The 16,677-nt window shown below is 48.4% G+C and overlaps 1 protein-coding gene across 2 annotated transcripts in view; it reads left to right on the top strand.

Annotated features, from left to right (window-relative positions):
• The first annotated feature begins 4,981 nt into the window (after nt 1–4,981).
• Nucleotides 4,982–16,677, top strand: part of IRS2 (insulin receptor substrate 2) — a 28,829-nt gene continuing 17,133 nt past the window's right edge. The window contains exons 1-2 of one of the 2 annotated variants that reach the window (XM_084201491.1): nt 4,982–8,839; nt 10,083–12,958. In XM_084201491.1, the coding sequence (XP_084057617.1) occupies nt 5,329–8,839; nt 10,083–10,108 (3,537 nt within the window). In that variant the 5' untranslated portion in view covers nt 4,982–5,328 and the 3' untranslated portion in view covers nt 10,109–12,958. Of the gene's footprint in view, nt 8,840–10,082; nt 12,959–16,677 lie in introns of those variants that run through there. The other variant, XM_084201492.1, reaches the window with a different exon arrangement.

Below are 16,677 nucleotides of genomic sequence, written 5' to 3'. Positions count from 1 at the left end.
AACCCCTATTTATTTAACCTGGAATTCTCTGGAAGACTGTGGGTGCTATATTCACTGAAGCAAGTAACCTTTACTTAAGAAAGAAGTATTTTTAGATTCTGTGATTTCTGAGTATCTTTCCCTCTTGTACAAAACCACCCATAGTTGTTTACACAGGACCAGGGTGAAAAAAATTGACAGCCCCTATTTAAAGGTGAGGGCAACTGTATCAATTAGCATTAATCTTGCTATAAAGGAATAAACCCTGCTGTTAGGAGTTACTAAATGAGTGGTATCAACAAAGTCTTTTGTAAAATTATCTGGAAAGATGACCTGTCCTTCCTCCCAAATAACACAGACTTCTCTACTGGATAGTAGCACAGTCATGGTACATTAGCACTCAAAGGAGTTGAGAAAGGTTAGAGAGAAATGAGTTCATCGGAGTTCATGTCCTCTTACACTCAGGTTATGAAATGTATAACCAGAATGACACTGTATCAGGAATATGCAAATAAATGTACCACGGAATAAACTGACTTCACCTGTTTATGTAGAAGTTCAAGGACATCAAAATATAAATCACTCTGTTTTGTTGGAACAGATAACTGTACTCTTGATAGGATAAGAAAATGTTGCTGACGCACATAATCTTTCTCTGCACCTTTTTCCCATGGCTTCACTACCATCAGCTCTGTGAACCTGGCAACAGGTAGAAGGCAACAGCCAAGCCAAACATCAAACACATCCCTTTCAACTGTTACTCTTTATCCTGATATTGAAAGATATTTCAAAATGATATTTAGAATAAGAACAAATTTTGAAATTCAACCTACTCATGCATCCAGTTTTTCAGAAAGGGTCTTTTGAGTAACTGTGACCTTGGGGCAGTATTTAAATATAGCTACATATTCACAGGGCCTCATGCTTCAGTCCTGCTAATGGAGGTGAGGGCAGAGGGACAGGGAACAAACAAAAAACCCCAGCTGGACCCTGTATGTGCTGGGCTTGTAGAATCAAGCTTCCAGATGTAATTAAAACCAGTTGCATGCCTCTAGAAGTAATAAATTCAATCATTTAACAATCATTATTCAGACAAACAGCCTTCCCAAGCAAAATTCATCGATGCCTTGAGAAGTTCATTGCTTGCAAACCAGTGCTCCTGGCCAGTGTTTTGCATCCATCCATATAGCTCAGTAATGAAAACATGAAGTTTAAGTACACTTATAAATAAATGAAATGATCCTAACTTTTTTTTTTTTTTTTTAATACAGCTAAGGAACCCCAAGTACTTGAAGCATGGAAATGTGCAATCAGTGCCAACAGAACTGTATTTGCTATATCTAAACTTCATTGCCAAAACCAAGGTCTACAATTTTCTAGGCATGCCTCAGTCATTTTAGGGTGGACAGAGGTAACATTTTATGGTTGACATAACTGATGGCAAATGCCCCTCACACAGATAGTATATTTTGATAAATCTGACCATTACCCAACACAATTTATTTTTCTTGGAGGAAAAAGGAGATGGCTGAAGCCTGGTATGCTAGCAAAAGCATAGTTTAGCAGGCAGGAAAGATGCTAATATTAGAACTATTTGGTCGGTGTACTTTAATATTAGTGAAGCATTCCCAGTCAAGATCTCAAACTGGAAGGAGATGCGGTGAAATAGAGTTGGGGCAGGGTAATATGACAGAAGAAAAGGAATGGGAGGGTAAAACAGGATCATTTTTTCTTTCAGGATGATGAAATTGTTCTATAGAGATGATTTAAGCAACCATCCTCTGGCAAATCTGTTGTATTACTAAAGATTCTGTCACCCCTATGTTGTGCCTGAAGTTGTTTGGTGGAAAAAGGGTGCATGTGTTGTGCTTAACCATCCCAATTCACGCCTCTCTGTAGCTCTGAAACCCCACTTATTGCAGAAATTAAAGCAAACATTGCTATACAATGCACAGGAATAGCTAAATCATAAGACATGCCAGTCTGTAGGACCAGTGAATTTTAGCTGAAAGGTGGGATGGACAATTGGTATTAGTGCATTTATTGTCATTAAATGTCCCAGAATTACACTGAAATGACTGCAAAAATTTTTCAGAAGGGATATAGTGTTGAAAAACAATTCAGGAGAGTTCAGAGAAAACTTTGAATAAGACAGATCACCTATGTAAATGAAGAACATTCATTCCAGCATGTTGGTCATGAAATAATTTCCTTTTTAACCTGAATTTTACATGTGCCTGGGTCCCACTTCTTGTGTTCGGTACCCCAGTTATGCATTAAAAAATCCAAAAAACCCAAACATAACTGTGGAAAAATAATGCTTGTTATGAATCAACTCCTGCTAAAAATGAGCTGCTGAATATATATCAATGCCAACATAAACTTTAAACTGCAACCTTGGACTCTAGTCTATTCTAATGCCTTTGTCACAGAAGTTGTTTGCAAACAAACTGTGCTGCTATAGCCAGTATATTTAATTTGTATTACCCACATGGTCAAGAATAACATATACGACTGGGTAGATGAAATAATATTTATCTTTTTGACATTTCAGACCTACGAATGCTTGCGCAAGGCCACCAATATATTTCATAAATGTCTGAGGAAAATATTTTCAAAGGGGTTTGCAGAAAAAAGTTTGAGTTTATAGGCCCAGATCACCCAGTGGCAAGAAACTTTTAGTTAGATAACTAACTCCCTTACATCTTTGGTAGTGTGGATATAGGAGACAGTTTGGCCCACTACAGTCATAGCTAGAAAATCAACTATTCCTGAGTTTTCATAGGAAGCTGTCCTCACTGAGATTTCTTATGAAATCATTACATATAATCTAAGTTTATAATTACCAATTCTATGCATTTTTCCAGATAGAGAAATCAAAGCACATTGCCAGGACAGTAGAGATTGTCAGCATCATTTTCTGTGAAGAATCACACAGGTACAGAGAGGTCACAGGTACCTTGCCTAAGGTTACACTCTTTTCTTGCTTCTGCGGGGAGGGTGGTGCCTCTGATCTCAAATTACTCTCTAACTCCGTTGACCCCCCCCTAAATTTAATAAACCCCGATAAGTACTAGTTAATTTTCCCATACAATGATGGCAGAGGTCTTCCTTCATAAGATGCTTTACTGCAGCATACCGGTATTTACAGTGAGTCTTTTCCAATCACGCTCCTCTCCCCCTGTTACAGCTGTCAATTTCTAAATGAGTTATTATGACCCAAACCGCGGAGAATTTCGTGCAGGACCGAGCTGAACGGCAACAGCGGTCCATGCGGGCTGCGGGCGGCCCCGCCGCCTTCCCCGTCGGGAACATGGGGAGAGCTCGGCCACGGCCCCGCACGGCGGCAGCTGGAAGCGCCGCATCACTTTCGTCTTTTTTTTCCCTTGCTCGTTTGTTTGTGGTGTTGTTTTTGTGGGGTTCTTTTTTTTTTTTCCTCTCGTCTTTACTCGCAACCTTGGCTGTTTCAGCTTCGGCGCAAGCCGAAAAATGAAAGCGTGTCCGAAGGCACTCCAGGGAGAGACGGGAAAACACGGATGGATGTTTTCGTGACCCCAGCCTCACTTTTCTTCCCGGGCATGTCCAAAGAAAGGCTTCCCCAGCCGCTCCCGGGGCGGCGGAGATGCGGCTGCGGTTAGGAACAGGCTGGACGGTGTCAGTACAGCTTCTTCCCTTCATCCCTTGACTTTTACTATCGCTGTCCTCCCCGCACCACTCGGCGCGCTTGGTGACGCGCCGCGACCGCCCTCATCGGGGGGCGAGAGCCCGGCATCCCCGCCCTGCAGCCCCCTCCTGGGCCCCTGCGCTCCCCCTTCCTTCTCCCGCTCCCGCCTCACACAGGAAAATGCGGGCTGGACAGACCCCCGCCCCTCCTGCCGCCCACCCCGGCCGGGGCCCCTCCGCCCCCCCTCGCCGTTCACCTCCCTCCGGTGGAGGGGAGAGAAAGGCGCTCATTGATCCCCGGGCGCGGCCCGCCCGGTGACGAGCGTGCGGCTCCCCTGTAAACAAGCGCGGCACCTCGCACCCCCCGCCCCCGCCGTTCCCCGCCCCGCGGAGCCCCCGCGCGCCCGGTGAGGGAGCGGGAGCGGCGGCGGCGGGGGGAGCAGGGAGGCGGAGTGCCCCGGGGAGGCGGGGGGCCCTGGGGCCGCTTTGCCCCCGCCGCCGCTTGTTCCGTAATCACCGCGCCGCGATCCCCCAACGGCGCCGGGCTCGTTTCCAGAGGAAACGCGGACGCTGCCCTTATCCTCCACTAAAGCGAAGCGCCCGGATAAATTTGTACTGTTTCATTAAACCGGACCACCAGCGGCAGCCCCTGCCCCCCGGGGTGGCATTTCCCCGCCGCGCGGGGCGGGAGCAGCGCGGCCCCGCGGGGAGCGGGCGCTGCGGGCGGGGCGCGGGGGCGGCCGCGCGCGGCGTGGGCGCTGTGACACACCGGGCGGAGGAGCGCGCGGAGCCGCCGCGCGTGTGCGGGCAGGGCTGACGCACACGCGCGTGTGTGCGGGGGCGTGCGGGGGGCGCCCGGCGCTCACGCACGGCCGGAAGCTCCGCCCGGCGGGTCCGCAGCACCTGATATGGCCTCGGCGAGCTCCGCCGGCACCTCGCCGTGTCCCGAGCGATGGCGAGGGCCAGCACCGGGGCTCGCCGGATGTGCCGGATCTCCCCGCCGTGCCCACGTCCCCGGCAGGTCCCGCGCTGTGTGCGCAGAGGGCAGCGGCGACAGCGACGGGTTGCGCTGCGCCCGAGGGGGGCCGGAGGCTGTGGGCGGGAACGCGGAGGGGCGGGAAGGGGGCGGGGGGGCGAGGCTCCCGCCGTCCAACGGCGTCGCACGGCCTCGCTGCCGAGAGCCCGCCCCGCCGCCCCATTGAGGGCCGCAGCCGTCCTTCGCGCTGCCCGGCGGCCAATGCGGGGCGGTGCCGGCGGCGGCGGCGCCCCGCCCCGTCTCGGTGTGTGAGCGCCTCGGTGAGGCGGCGGTCACGTGTTGTTTTGCTCTTTAGTTGGGGCACTCGGTGCGATGTGTTACTTACGGCGAAACTCCCGCCGGCGCCGGCAGCACCAGCGGCAGCAGCGGCGGTGGGGGAGCCTTAGCGGCGTCGCCGGTACTCGAGCCGGGGAGGACGCCGGGCGGCCGCCAGTAGCACCCGCTGCCTAGAGGTGACAGCGGAGGATCCCGCTGCGGCTCCGAGCACTGCGCTCTTCTACGAAGGAATAACTTTATTTTACCTGCTTTCCTCCGTCCTTCCTTTTTTCTTTTTTCTTTTTTTTTCGCCGCGGCGCTCGGGCTCCGGATCCGCTCAGCGTCGGCGACAGCAGCGAGAGGAGCCGGGCGGCGCTCCCGCCGCGGGGCTGGGGATGGCGAGCCCTGCTGTGCTGGGGCTGCTGCCCCCCCTGAGCTCCCCGCCCGGCCCCAACCTGAACAACAACAACAACAACAACCAGGGCGTCAGGAAGTGCGGGTACCTGCGCAAGCAGAAGCACGGCCACAAGCGCTTCTTCGTGCTGCGCGGCCCGGGCGGCGGCGGGGAGGAGGCGGGGGGCGCCCGGCTGGAGTACTACGAGAGCGAGAAGAAATGGAGGAACAAGTCTGGGGCACCCAAGCGGGTGATCGCCCTGGACTCCTGCCTCAACATCAACAAGCGGGCGGACGCCAAGCACAAGTACCTCATCGCCCTCTACACCAAGGACGAGTACTTCGCTGTCGCGGCCGAGAACGAGCAGGAGCAGGAGGGCTGGTACAGGGCTCTCACCGACCTGCTCAACGAGGGCAAGGCGGCCTGCCAGGGGTCCCCCTACCGCCACCTCGCCTCCCCCTTCTCCGCCTCCTGCGGCGCGGCCGCCGCCTCCCTGGCCGCGGCCGGCGAAGACCTTAACTACGGGCTGATCGCGCCGGCCACCGCTGCCTACCGAGAGGTCTGGCAGGTGACGCTGAAGCCCAAGGGCTTGGGTCAGAGTAAAAACCTCACCGGCGTCCACCGGCTCTGCCTTTCAGCCCGCACCATTGGGTTCGTGCGCCTCAATTGCGAGCTGCCCTCGGTCACGCTGCAGCTGATGAACATCCGCCGCTGCGGCCACTCCGACAGCTTCTTCTTCATCGAGGTGGGGCGCTCGGCCGCCACCGGCCCCGGCGAGCTCTGGATGCAAGCGGACGACTCGGTGGTGGCCCAGAACATCCACGAGACCATCCTGGAGGCCATGAAGGCGCTGAAGGAGCTGTCCGAGTTCCGGCCCCGCAGCAAGAGCCAGTCCTCCTCCTCCTCTTCCTCCGGGGGGGCCGGCGGGCCCGGCGGCAGCGGCGCCTCCGCCACTCATCCCATCACCGTACCCGGTCGCCGGCACCACCACCTGGTCAACCTGCCTCCCAGCCAGACCGGCCTCCTCCGCCGTTCCCGCACCGACAGCCTCGCCGCCGGCGCCAGCACCAAGTGCACGCCGTGCCGGGTGAGAACGGCTAGCGAGGGCGACGGCTGCCGGGTGGGCTCCGCGGGCGGCAGCCCTATGAGCCCGGGCCCTGTGCGGACCCCCCTGAGCCGCTCGCATACGCTCAGCGGCGGCGGAGGGCGGCAGGCAGGGAAGCTGCTGCCGGTGCTGGCCGGCGGTGGCGGCGGCGGGCTGCAGAGCAGCCGTTCCATGTCCATGCCCGCCTCCCACTCGCCCCCCTCCGCCACCAGCCCCATCAGCCTCTCCTCCAGTAGCGGCCTCGGCTCCGAGCCTGTCCACCCGCATCACCCGCAGCGCCCGTCCAGCGGCAGCGCCTCCGTGTCCGGCTCCCCCAGCGACGCCGGCTTTATGTCCTTTGACGAGTACGGCTCCAGCCCAGGCGGCGACCTCCGGCCCTTTTCCTCCTCATCCACTGCCAGCAACCGCAGCAACACCCCCGAGTCGGTGGCCGAGACCCCCCCAGTGCGGGACCCGGGGGGCGGCACCGACCTCTACGGCTACATGGCGATGGAGCGGCCCCCGAGCGGCCGCCTCTGCTACCGGCCCTGCCCCGACGCTGCCAGCGACAGGTGCCATCGGAAGCGGACCTACTCCCTGACCACGCCGTGCCGGCAGCGACCCGCCGCGCCACAGGTTTCCTCCGCCTCCCTCGACGAGTACACGCTGATGCGCGCCACCTTCGCCGGCAGCGCCGGCCGCCTCTTCTCCTCCTGCCAAGCCGGGGCTTCCCCCAAAGTGACCTACACCCCCTACCCGGAGGACTACGGAGACATCGAGATCGGTTCTCACCGCAGCTCCGGCAGCAGCAGCACCAATCTGGGCCCGCCGGCAGTGGGGGGAGGAGGGGGAGATGATGACGGCTACATGCCCATGACCCCCGGCGTGGCCGCAGCCTTAGGGCAGGGAAGCCGGGGCAGCGATGATTACATGCCCATGAGCCCCACCAGCGTGTCTGCCCCCAAGCAGATCCTGCAGCCCCGGGCAGGGGTGGGTAGCGGGTCCCCGGGGAACGGGAGCAGCTACAAGACCAGCTCGCCTGGGGAGAGCTCCCCTGACGATAGCGGGTACATGCGGATGTGGTGCGGCTCCAAGTTGTCCGTGGAGAGCTCAGATGGAAGGCTGAGTAACGGCGACTATATCAATATGTCCCCTCGGGACCCCCAGAATGGGCCCCAAGCTCCCTCTCTCACCCCCCCAGACTTCTTTTTTGCCCCTTCAGGGCATGGGTCCACTGAGCCCCCAAAGCCCAGCTGCTATTCATACAGCTCCTTACCCCGCTCCTACAAGAGCCAGGGCTTGGCAAAGGACAGCGACCAGTATGTCTTCATGAACTCCCCGGGGAGGATGATCCCGGAGGAGGCGGTGTGTGGAGCGAGCCAGTTGCCTGCGGGCACCTTCGCCCCCTCCAGCCACACGGTGCCTTCGCCCCTGCGGCACAGCCGGACCGAGAGCTTCCTTAGCCAGCGGTGCCAGCGGGTGGCCCGGCCCAGCCGCCTCTCTTTGGAGACCTTGCGGACGATGCTGCCCAGCATGAATGAGCACCCTCTGCCGCCTGAGCCCAAGAGCCCTGGTGAATACATCAACATTGACTTTGGGGATGCTGCTGTCTATTCTCCCCCCTCGCTGCCTGCTGACAGCCCAGCCTCCTCCCTGGGCTCAGGCACGGGGCAAAGGCGCTCCCCTCTCTCTGACTACATGAACATTGACTTCGGGTCACAGTCACCCTCCCAGTCGGGCACGGTCTCAGTGGGCTCCTTGGAAGCTCTCTCTCCGGGTTCTTCCTCCAGCACCAGCCAGCCCAATGGGCGCTACCTGAAGGCAGCTGTGGGGATGGCTTGTTCGTCCAGCCCATCGGATGGTGGTGACTACACCGAGATGACCTTTGGCATGGCCACTACCCCACCTCAACCCATTGTTCAGAAACCAGAAAGTGCCCGGGTCACCAGCCCCACGTCTGGCGTGAAGAGGCTCACCCTCTCTGGGGTGGAGGCTTTCATTCTCTCCAGCCCTCCCCCAGACCCGAATCGGGGGGCCAAAGTAATCCGGGCAGATCCCCAGGGGCGGAGGAGGCACAGCTCAGAAACTTTCTCCTCCACCACCACTGTGACCCCAGTGTCCCCCTCCTTCGCACACAACCCCAAACGACACAACTCGGCCTCGGTGGAGAACGTGTCCCTCAGGAAAAGCGAAGGCCTGGAGGAGGAGCAGGGTAGCAGTCCCATGTGCCGGGAGACCTCGGCTGGCTTCCAGAATGGCCTCAACTACATTGCCATTGATGTGGTGGATGGGTCCTTGGCAAACTGTGACAAATCCAGGTTGAAAGCTAGGCACCTCCTGAATGGGGGCATCAATGGAGTAGAGATGAGCACCTATGCCAGCATAGACTTTCTGTCTCACAACATGAAAGAAGCCAGTGCTGTGAAAGGTGAGTAGCTACATCTGGCTGCTGTGCGTGTGTGTGCTTTGTGTTTACCATCACGAGGTTGTGTGTTGTTGTGTAGAGCACTATCCCTCTTCACTTCCCTAGAAATCACTTCTATCCCTTTTTACATGTCCTGCAATAAGTAGTCTTGGAGGAACGTGGTGGCTCTTTGTATGAGGAAAAAGGTTTAATTTTGGAATATTTATTCATGTTTCAGTACTACTGTGCTGTTATGTGTTTATACCTCTGGGTACCCCATGAGAAGTTGCTGTTTACACAGTTTCTATGTTTGGGCTGCATTCAGAGTTAAGTAAGCTTTTGCAAAGTGTTTGGAACATGTGACCTAAATAGTTTATGTCAATGCAACTTCTAAATACTATTTAAAAATGTAAAATGATTGAGTTAAAACCAGCATTGTTTCACTGAGGACATCAGATTACAGAAACAATCCTTGGCTCTCTAGCTGAGAAGGTCTGAAATATCAAATTGAGAAGGATAAATTTAATATCATGGTTTTGAAATACCTTATTTCTTGCAAAAGTTTAACAGTAAATCATAGTGAGCATGGAATGTGAATTTTAAAAATGGTAATTCTTTCCAGAGGTCACTATATGCTTGAACTGTTGTATGCTGTATCGCATATTTCACTTAAGGGCCCAACCTGTGTTGGTGTGTAACAATGTTCCAGTTGAGGGCTCGTGGATTGCAAATGTTGGGTGTCAAACTGAAGAAATCTGAAACTTTGGGTGAGAGAGAATTTCGCTTTTCAGTATGTAGCTACTCCTTTAATTAGGTGCTGGTTATGCTGAGAAAAAAAAAAGGAAAGAAACAAACACCCTTCCTTCTTCCCCAGAATAGAACTCCACCCTGTCTCAGTGAGTGAGGGTTGTACAGAGCTGGGGGCTGGTTGAGGAAGGTGCAGAGCAGCCACTCTGTCGAGGAGGAGAGGTTAATAATGAGACACTTGTCAGGATGCTCTTGGATTTTATGCAAGACATGGTAGTCAAACCCTTATGCACAGATAGCTGTAGTTTGTGTTTATGGGTATAGCTGGGTGAAATGACAAGCCCTGTAGTAGCTGCTTGGAGGAGAGTAGGTATTGCTTCTCTAGTCACAGTGCTGGTAGAAGCGTCGATAACAAGTGAGCCTCACAAGCTTGTAAGAGCCACTTGCAGGGTTTTTTTTTCCTTGTGTTTCCTTAGTAGCTAGTTGATTTTGAAGAAGAAAATATTTTCTCTTTTGATAGGAAGTACAGGAAGATGGAAAAGATGAGAGATCCCACCGTTTGCAGTGCAATCTTTGAACCTAATTAAGACGAGAGGATTGTTGAATGCAATGTCAGAGTTTGAAAAGATGAAGGCTTATTCTGAATGACTGGAAGGGTTGAGGGCCGAGCCTTATTTGTCTCTTGCGTTTAGTTTTGCTGGGGTCGCTTTCAGGATCCTTGCGGCTGGCCCGAGCCCGGTGCGGATGCTGCAGCCCCCGCTCTCCTTGCCCGGCCTTGGGATGGCGGTCCCGGGCGCCAGCAGACGATCACGCCCCCTTTGCTTTGCAAACGGATTTTTCGCAGAAACGAGGAGCTTGTCTTGAGCCACCTACAGCCCCGATTGCAAATGAAGCCCGGTGTTGGGAAAGAGCTATTTCCACAGCATTCCCCAAGCTGCTGACCCTAAGGGGGGAGGGAGGCGGGCTCCGGTTACCGGGAAAACCCGGCGCGGGAGCGCGGCCGCGGCAGGCGGCGCGCGGGAATGGGAGCGGCGGGCGGTCAGATAAGGAGAGGGAAACGACCGCCGTCCTTCCCATCTGTAAACAAAAGGATAATGCGGAGAACGCAACCGTGCTAATGTGGTACGCGGCTTACGGCCGAGAGGGCTCAGTGCTGCTGCTGCGTGTGTTTGTCCAAGGACGGTTATAGGCTTGTCTTTATTTTAATATTTAATCTGCATGTGTGTTTGTTTTTCCTCTTTTCCCGTAAGCTTCTAAACGCAGATCACATGGAGGAGTGGTGCGGGGAGGCTCGTTGGGATTGACCCTATCTGTAGGAGGTGGGCTGTCTTCTCCAGCACCTCGCTTCCCTGAGAAGGGTACCAGCCTGTAGGGTGCACTCAGAGGTACGGGATGCAGGGATGGATGGATGGAACCAGAGTCAGGTCAAGGTAGTAAGGAAGAACCTCACACCACCAGCATCCTCAGCCGACAGTGGGTTAGGTACCAAAAACAGGGCATCAGGTTGATTGCACTTGTGGCAGCCAATCTGGGAAAGTCGCAGCGTGGGGAAGGAGAAATACATCATAACTTCATTGGTTTAAGTTTAATCAAATAATAAACTTTTGCAAATTTCCTAGTTTCCCTTTTGGTTTTCATTGGGATTTCATACTGAAGTTTGTTTATGCAAGGTCTTCTGCTAGTGCTTAAAAAGGTCACCTAGAATTTTGCTAATGTATTTGAGTTTCAAACATTGTGATTCAGGAGACTAAAAGAATTTTATGTTTTACTGAGAAACATTCTGTTTAAAGAAAACTGTATTTTGTGCATAGAAAAGATTACTTCAACAGTAGTATTTTGGGTAGATTTAAGAAAATATAATTCTGTAAAAAATGTTGATTTGCACAAGAGATAGCTTATATAATCAGCATTGTTTGTTTAGCTTGCACTTTTTTCAAACTTTGTTTTTAAGTACATTAGAAAAGTGAGAAGTTTTACTTCAAGAGTGGTTTGCAGTCATGTTGAAATGATGGAGAATCCATTTCTGTTTACTATTTAGAACAGAATACTCTTGAGATACAGTGTATACAAACAAGCTCCTTGTGATTACTTTCTCAGAAAATCAGTATTTTGATTTGTGCAAAATACATGTAAAAAACCATGCTTTCAGTTATTCTTTAAGGATTTTGATTTGTGCAAAATACATGTTAAAAATCAGTTTGACTTCTTCCTTAAGGTCTGGAGCAGTAGTTATATTTTCATGTAGATAAATGCTTTAAAGAAAATTATTTGTGTAATTTAAAGGTTGCTGGCTTCCATGTGTAGTGTATTTCTCTGCTATCAGTAACTTGCCTCTGCTGTAGGGAGTGCTTTGCTTTTGGAAGTCTCTGTCCATTTTTTTCTGTCATGGCAAGAGCAAGGAGTGCATCCTCAGCTGCTGTCAAAACAGAACCGTTAGAATGTTGCTTGAAATTATCACTTCATTTAGTTCTACTGTGTTCTAAAAATGTGCAAATATTTAGGAGTTGGAGAAACAATTGCCTTCATCTGATATGTAAATAAAATAATACTGTTATTGGTGGGTTAAAACTTGTTACTTGCTAATAACTAGCCTTTGTTCTTAAACTATGTTTTTTGCTTAGAAACATGGATTGTGAATGGATTTCATTATTTATGGTAATGTTTACACTAATTTTTCTCATAAAGTGTGAATTATTTATTCCAGTATATTTATGACAGATTACAATCAACAATTGACTTTTTATGGTGGATCTTAGTTCTGAAGTCAAAGTTGAAATCAGATAGGAGTTTTGTTTCTATCTCAGTGGGGTTAAGATTTTACCCTTTGTGTGTAATCCTGGAATTCTTATTTAAGATTACCATTAAATGTAGTGGGTGTATAATAGGGAATTTTCTTTTATCTAAATCACCAGAGTGGGTTATCTTTAATTTTGTTTTTTTTTCCATTCACAGAGTGCTCTGTAGTTTCAACTTGTAGATGTTTCTAGTAGTTGGCCTAGTTTTCTAAAATTGAACAGATACTATATGTAGTAATGCAAAAAACCTTGAGGGTTCTTTCCCTCTGTCAGTTTCTTTTGCCTTGATTTGTTTGAAGAAGTCATCATCTGTAATGCAGCTGCTTAAAATTGTAATAAGGTGATTTTTTTATAATAATGGTCCTCCCCTTGCACTTGCCTTGTCAATTAGCTTTTGGTTTTCTGAGGGTTTTATGGTTGCACCTAAATAAAAAAGCCTATCTTAAGAAATTTCCATCTCTGTCTTTCTAATGGTGTTTTAGATTGTGGAAGACATAAACTTTGTTTCCTTTTTCTTTGGGATTACTTTACACAATGAACTGTATTATTAAGTTGTTTTTTGAGCTCCTCTTCATACGCCACCTGCCAAAAAGTTTTGGTTCTCAGAGCAACACGAGAATGCTTGTCTCTTTAACAAAAGTAAGGCTCATTTTAAAATAACTTCTTGAAAGTATTAAAAGAACTATATGCTGTGTTAGAAATCTATACATCTTTTAAAGTCTTTTTTGAATAAATCCATTGTAGTAGTTTCTCTTACTGCTAAGTTCTTTAAGAACATCAAACTACCAGCAGAAAGAACTGAGCTACTTTTAATAACTCAGCTTGAATTTTAACTCACACTTAGAATTAAAAATTTGAGGTTTTCTTTTAAACATCTCGAAATTCACTTACTGTCTTGCAGATAACACTTTGCAGTGACCAAATGGTTGGATCTGAACCTAGCAGTGCCTCTCATGAAACACAAAATGTAAACTGAAATTATTTAGGATTAAATGAAGCTTTTAATACTTTAAATTACGTTGATTTTATGGGTGTCAGCTTGTTACAAATGGATAGAATATCAAGACATCTATTAGACTTTTTTTGCTTTATACTTTAAATTATGTTTAGCTGTACTGCTCATAGGAAGAATGTCATGGCTACTTTCAGTTACTAAGATAAATTTTTATAGACCAAATTGAATGGTGGGTTTGTTCTAAAATGAACCAGTACAGTCATTGCTCAAGGCAGAGGAAATGCTTAGGTTGATGATTGCTTCTGATTACTTGATTTCTTTCAAGATAGCTACAGAGGCTAACGTTCATTTGTAAGTAGGAAGAATAAAGGAGTGTTTGAGCAGAAAGAGCATTAGGGCATGTTTTATATGGTGGGGTTGGTTTGTTTTTGTTGGGTGGTTTTTTTGTTTGTTTGTTTTTTGTTTTTAAAGAGAGACTAACATGGGTTTCTTTACACTTGCTTTACTCTTATTTTTAAGTAGTGTTAATTACACTGGAATGCTGAAGTGGTTTATAAACTGAAACACAGCAAGCATCCACTGAAAAAGTTAGACAGTTACTGTATGGAATCTAACTTTCCTCCCTATTCAGCAGTTAAATGGCAGCATAATTACATTCAGGTATTTTCTGTCTGTAAGTTTTTCTCTAAAAGCACCATTAATATGTTTCTTTTTAAAGTAATAAACATCTAAAAAAATGGTTGTATCTGTGGTTTTTTTCTTTTGAATTTGTTGAAGTATACTATACTTTTTATACTTTTTATGTTTTTGTTCTTTGTGTCCGTGTTCTTTGTGTTAGTCATGATACAGCAAATTTTGTGGAAGTTTAAACATTAAGTTGATACACAATGTGTAATAGCAATTTAAAGTGTATATGCTGACTGATTTGTTGAATTAGGATGTGTAATTTTGAAAGTTTCACAACTCTCTGGGTTTTTTTGTAGTTTCTTACAGTGATTGCTTTGAAGTGATCTGTGTATTCATGGAAATCAGTATTATCCCTTGAGTTTTCAGAAGATGCTGTAGTGACCTCCAAAGTTCAGATATGTTTTCTTTGTGTCTGATGTCTGGCACGCAGTTATTTTTAAAGTTTTGTGTGTATGTAGGGGGTCAAGAGTGGCAGCTTTGAGAAGCCAAGTTCAGCTCAATAGTCCCGTTGTTGCTGGTTGTTGAAAACACTGGCTCCCCTGCATCAGAGTTTTCAGAGGAAAACTTTTTTGTTTGTTTTGTTGTTGTTGGTTTTTTTTCCCACTTGTGTTTGTGTCAACTGCCTTTAGCTATCTAGCATGTGTGCTTCTAGGATTAGTCAGTTTGCCAGGGCTCTGGAGGACCAGCAGCAGTAAACAGAACCAGCAAAGGTGACTCCCATTGTCTTTAAGTGCAAGTTATAAAGTAGCATGCATTTTGCCCTTAGTCTCTGTCAGCTTTGGAGGAAGCCAGGATTACTGGTTTAGATTGTGTTTTCAGTTTCTACACTAATACATGTAGAATGAATCTCTTAGTTGTAGGGTTGTGTCTGTAGTTAACACAAGTTTTTAAAACTTGGGTATTACAAGCCTGATGCAAACCATAGAAAAACCAAGCAAAGATTGCTTACGTCTTTACAGAGGGTCACTTGAAAGTATTTCTTGGCATGTTAAAGTGCTAACACATCCAGTAACGTTTGAGGCTGGCTCAAAGACAGCAGTAGGTTGTAATCTCTGTGTAGCCAGTTAAACAGTAATGAGTAACTTTCCTGAAGACTAGGTCAGTGCCTGCTTATTTCCATGGAGTTATGCTATTGCTTGGTAGCTCAGGTGACAATTTGGATACTAAACTGGGACTGTTTAGGAAAGATTTTCAGTCTGATTAGGAGAAATCCCTTTAGAAATTAATTTAAAAGACCAGGGACAATACTTGGAATTCTGTTACTCTTTTTGCTTTAAAAAATACTTCAAAACAGTCTTAATTGTTTTTTGTCAGTGATGATGACCCCAATTTGTGTTTAGCTGTAGCAAATAGTAATTTTAAAAAACAAGTTCTTGCTCACAGTGCAGGCAAATACTCTCTGGAAAGAGGCTTGCTACAACTGAACAGTGGGGAGCTACTTTCCAAAATAAGCATAATTGATGCTAGGGTGGCTTTTTTGGTTTTTTTTTCAAATCCAGAACTGCCCATCTCAGTTAAATAAAGGTTATTTCAGAGTGTGTTTTTTATCTCAGTAAATCAATCAGAAAAATAATTAGGAAAAAACAATTCAAGCCACAAAAATAAGCCCCCACCTCTGATGGTGACATCTACACTGCAGAAGAGTAATGTAATAGCTTTATTGCATAGATTAGGAATGATTCAGTGTTTTGTTTACATTATTTGTCAATCTCTTCAGCATCCTAGAGGAGAACACTTCCTTCCTGGCAGATGGCAGCCCCAGGGCCATGCACCTGCCATTACAAGCACTACACAGTAGTAATCTACCCCAGCATCGCTGTTGACAAGAGGCTAATGATTGGAGACTGTCTGCCTGACAGCCTAAACAAAATAGGAACATATTTGTCCTTCAGTGAGGCTCTGAGAGATCTTAGGTAGGACAGGCAGGACAGTATGCTGAAGAATTATAATGGGACTTAGTTTAGATCTCTTTGGTAGCGTTTGTAGCATGAGCCACGTGTAAAATAACGACGCTTCAAAAAGCAAGCGGTGTCTCAGAGAAGGATTTTCTGTTTCTCTGGCAGCGCCATGTGACGTGTGTCAATGGCTCAGGGTTGGTGTTTGCGTGGGCTGCGAGCAGGGAGCGCTTGGCTGGTACGTGGGGCCATGAGCTCTTAGAAAGTCCGAGTGTCTCTTTGTTTGAGTGGTGTGGTTGGTGTTTGCATAATGCATTCCTATTTCAATAATTTGATTTGTAATTTTATGTGCTTTCATTATGACATTAGACCACAGTCTCTTTTATTTTTTGTTCATTTCTCTTATGCCTAAGTGTGCATTTGCTTTTTTGCTTTGGAACTAGTGTGGGCGATGTTTCTAGGGGACACTACCCAAGGCAAGGGTATCTTTGAACTAGGCCAGGATGTTCTTTGCTAAATTTAAAAACTACCCAAATATTACCCAGAGTTTGTAGGGTATTAAGCAGGATTACATGACGCACGGATTAGACATTGTTGAGCAGCTTGTTTTTGTTTGAAGGGGTCAGAAATGGAGGCACTGGGGCTCTAGTGTGATGCCAAAATAGCAAATTTGCTGATAATCACAAACAGCAGAAGTTTCTTAGAAACAGTAGAGCACTTTGTAGAATTTTCCAAGCTTTCTCCAAGTGATGCTTTAGTAAAATTTGTTTGATATGTGCTGTG

The sequence above is a fragment of the Fringilla coelebs genome (assembly GCF_963513975.1).
Source record: "Fringilla coelebs genome assembly, chromosome: 2".
Classification (NCBI taxonomy): domain Eukaryota; kingdom Metazoa; phylum Chordata; class Aves; order Passeriformes; family Fringillidae; genus Fringilla; species Fringilla coelebs.
The sequence above is the reverse complement of the archived record's forward strand: the minus strand, read 5'-3'. Positions and strand labels throughout refer to the sequence as shown.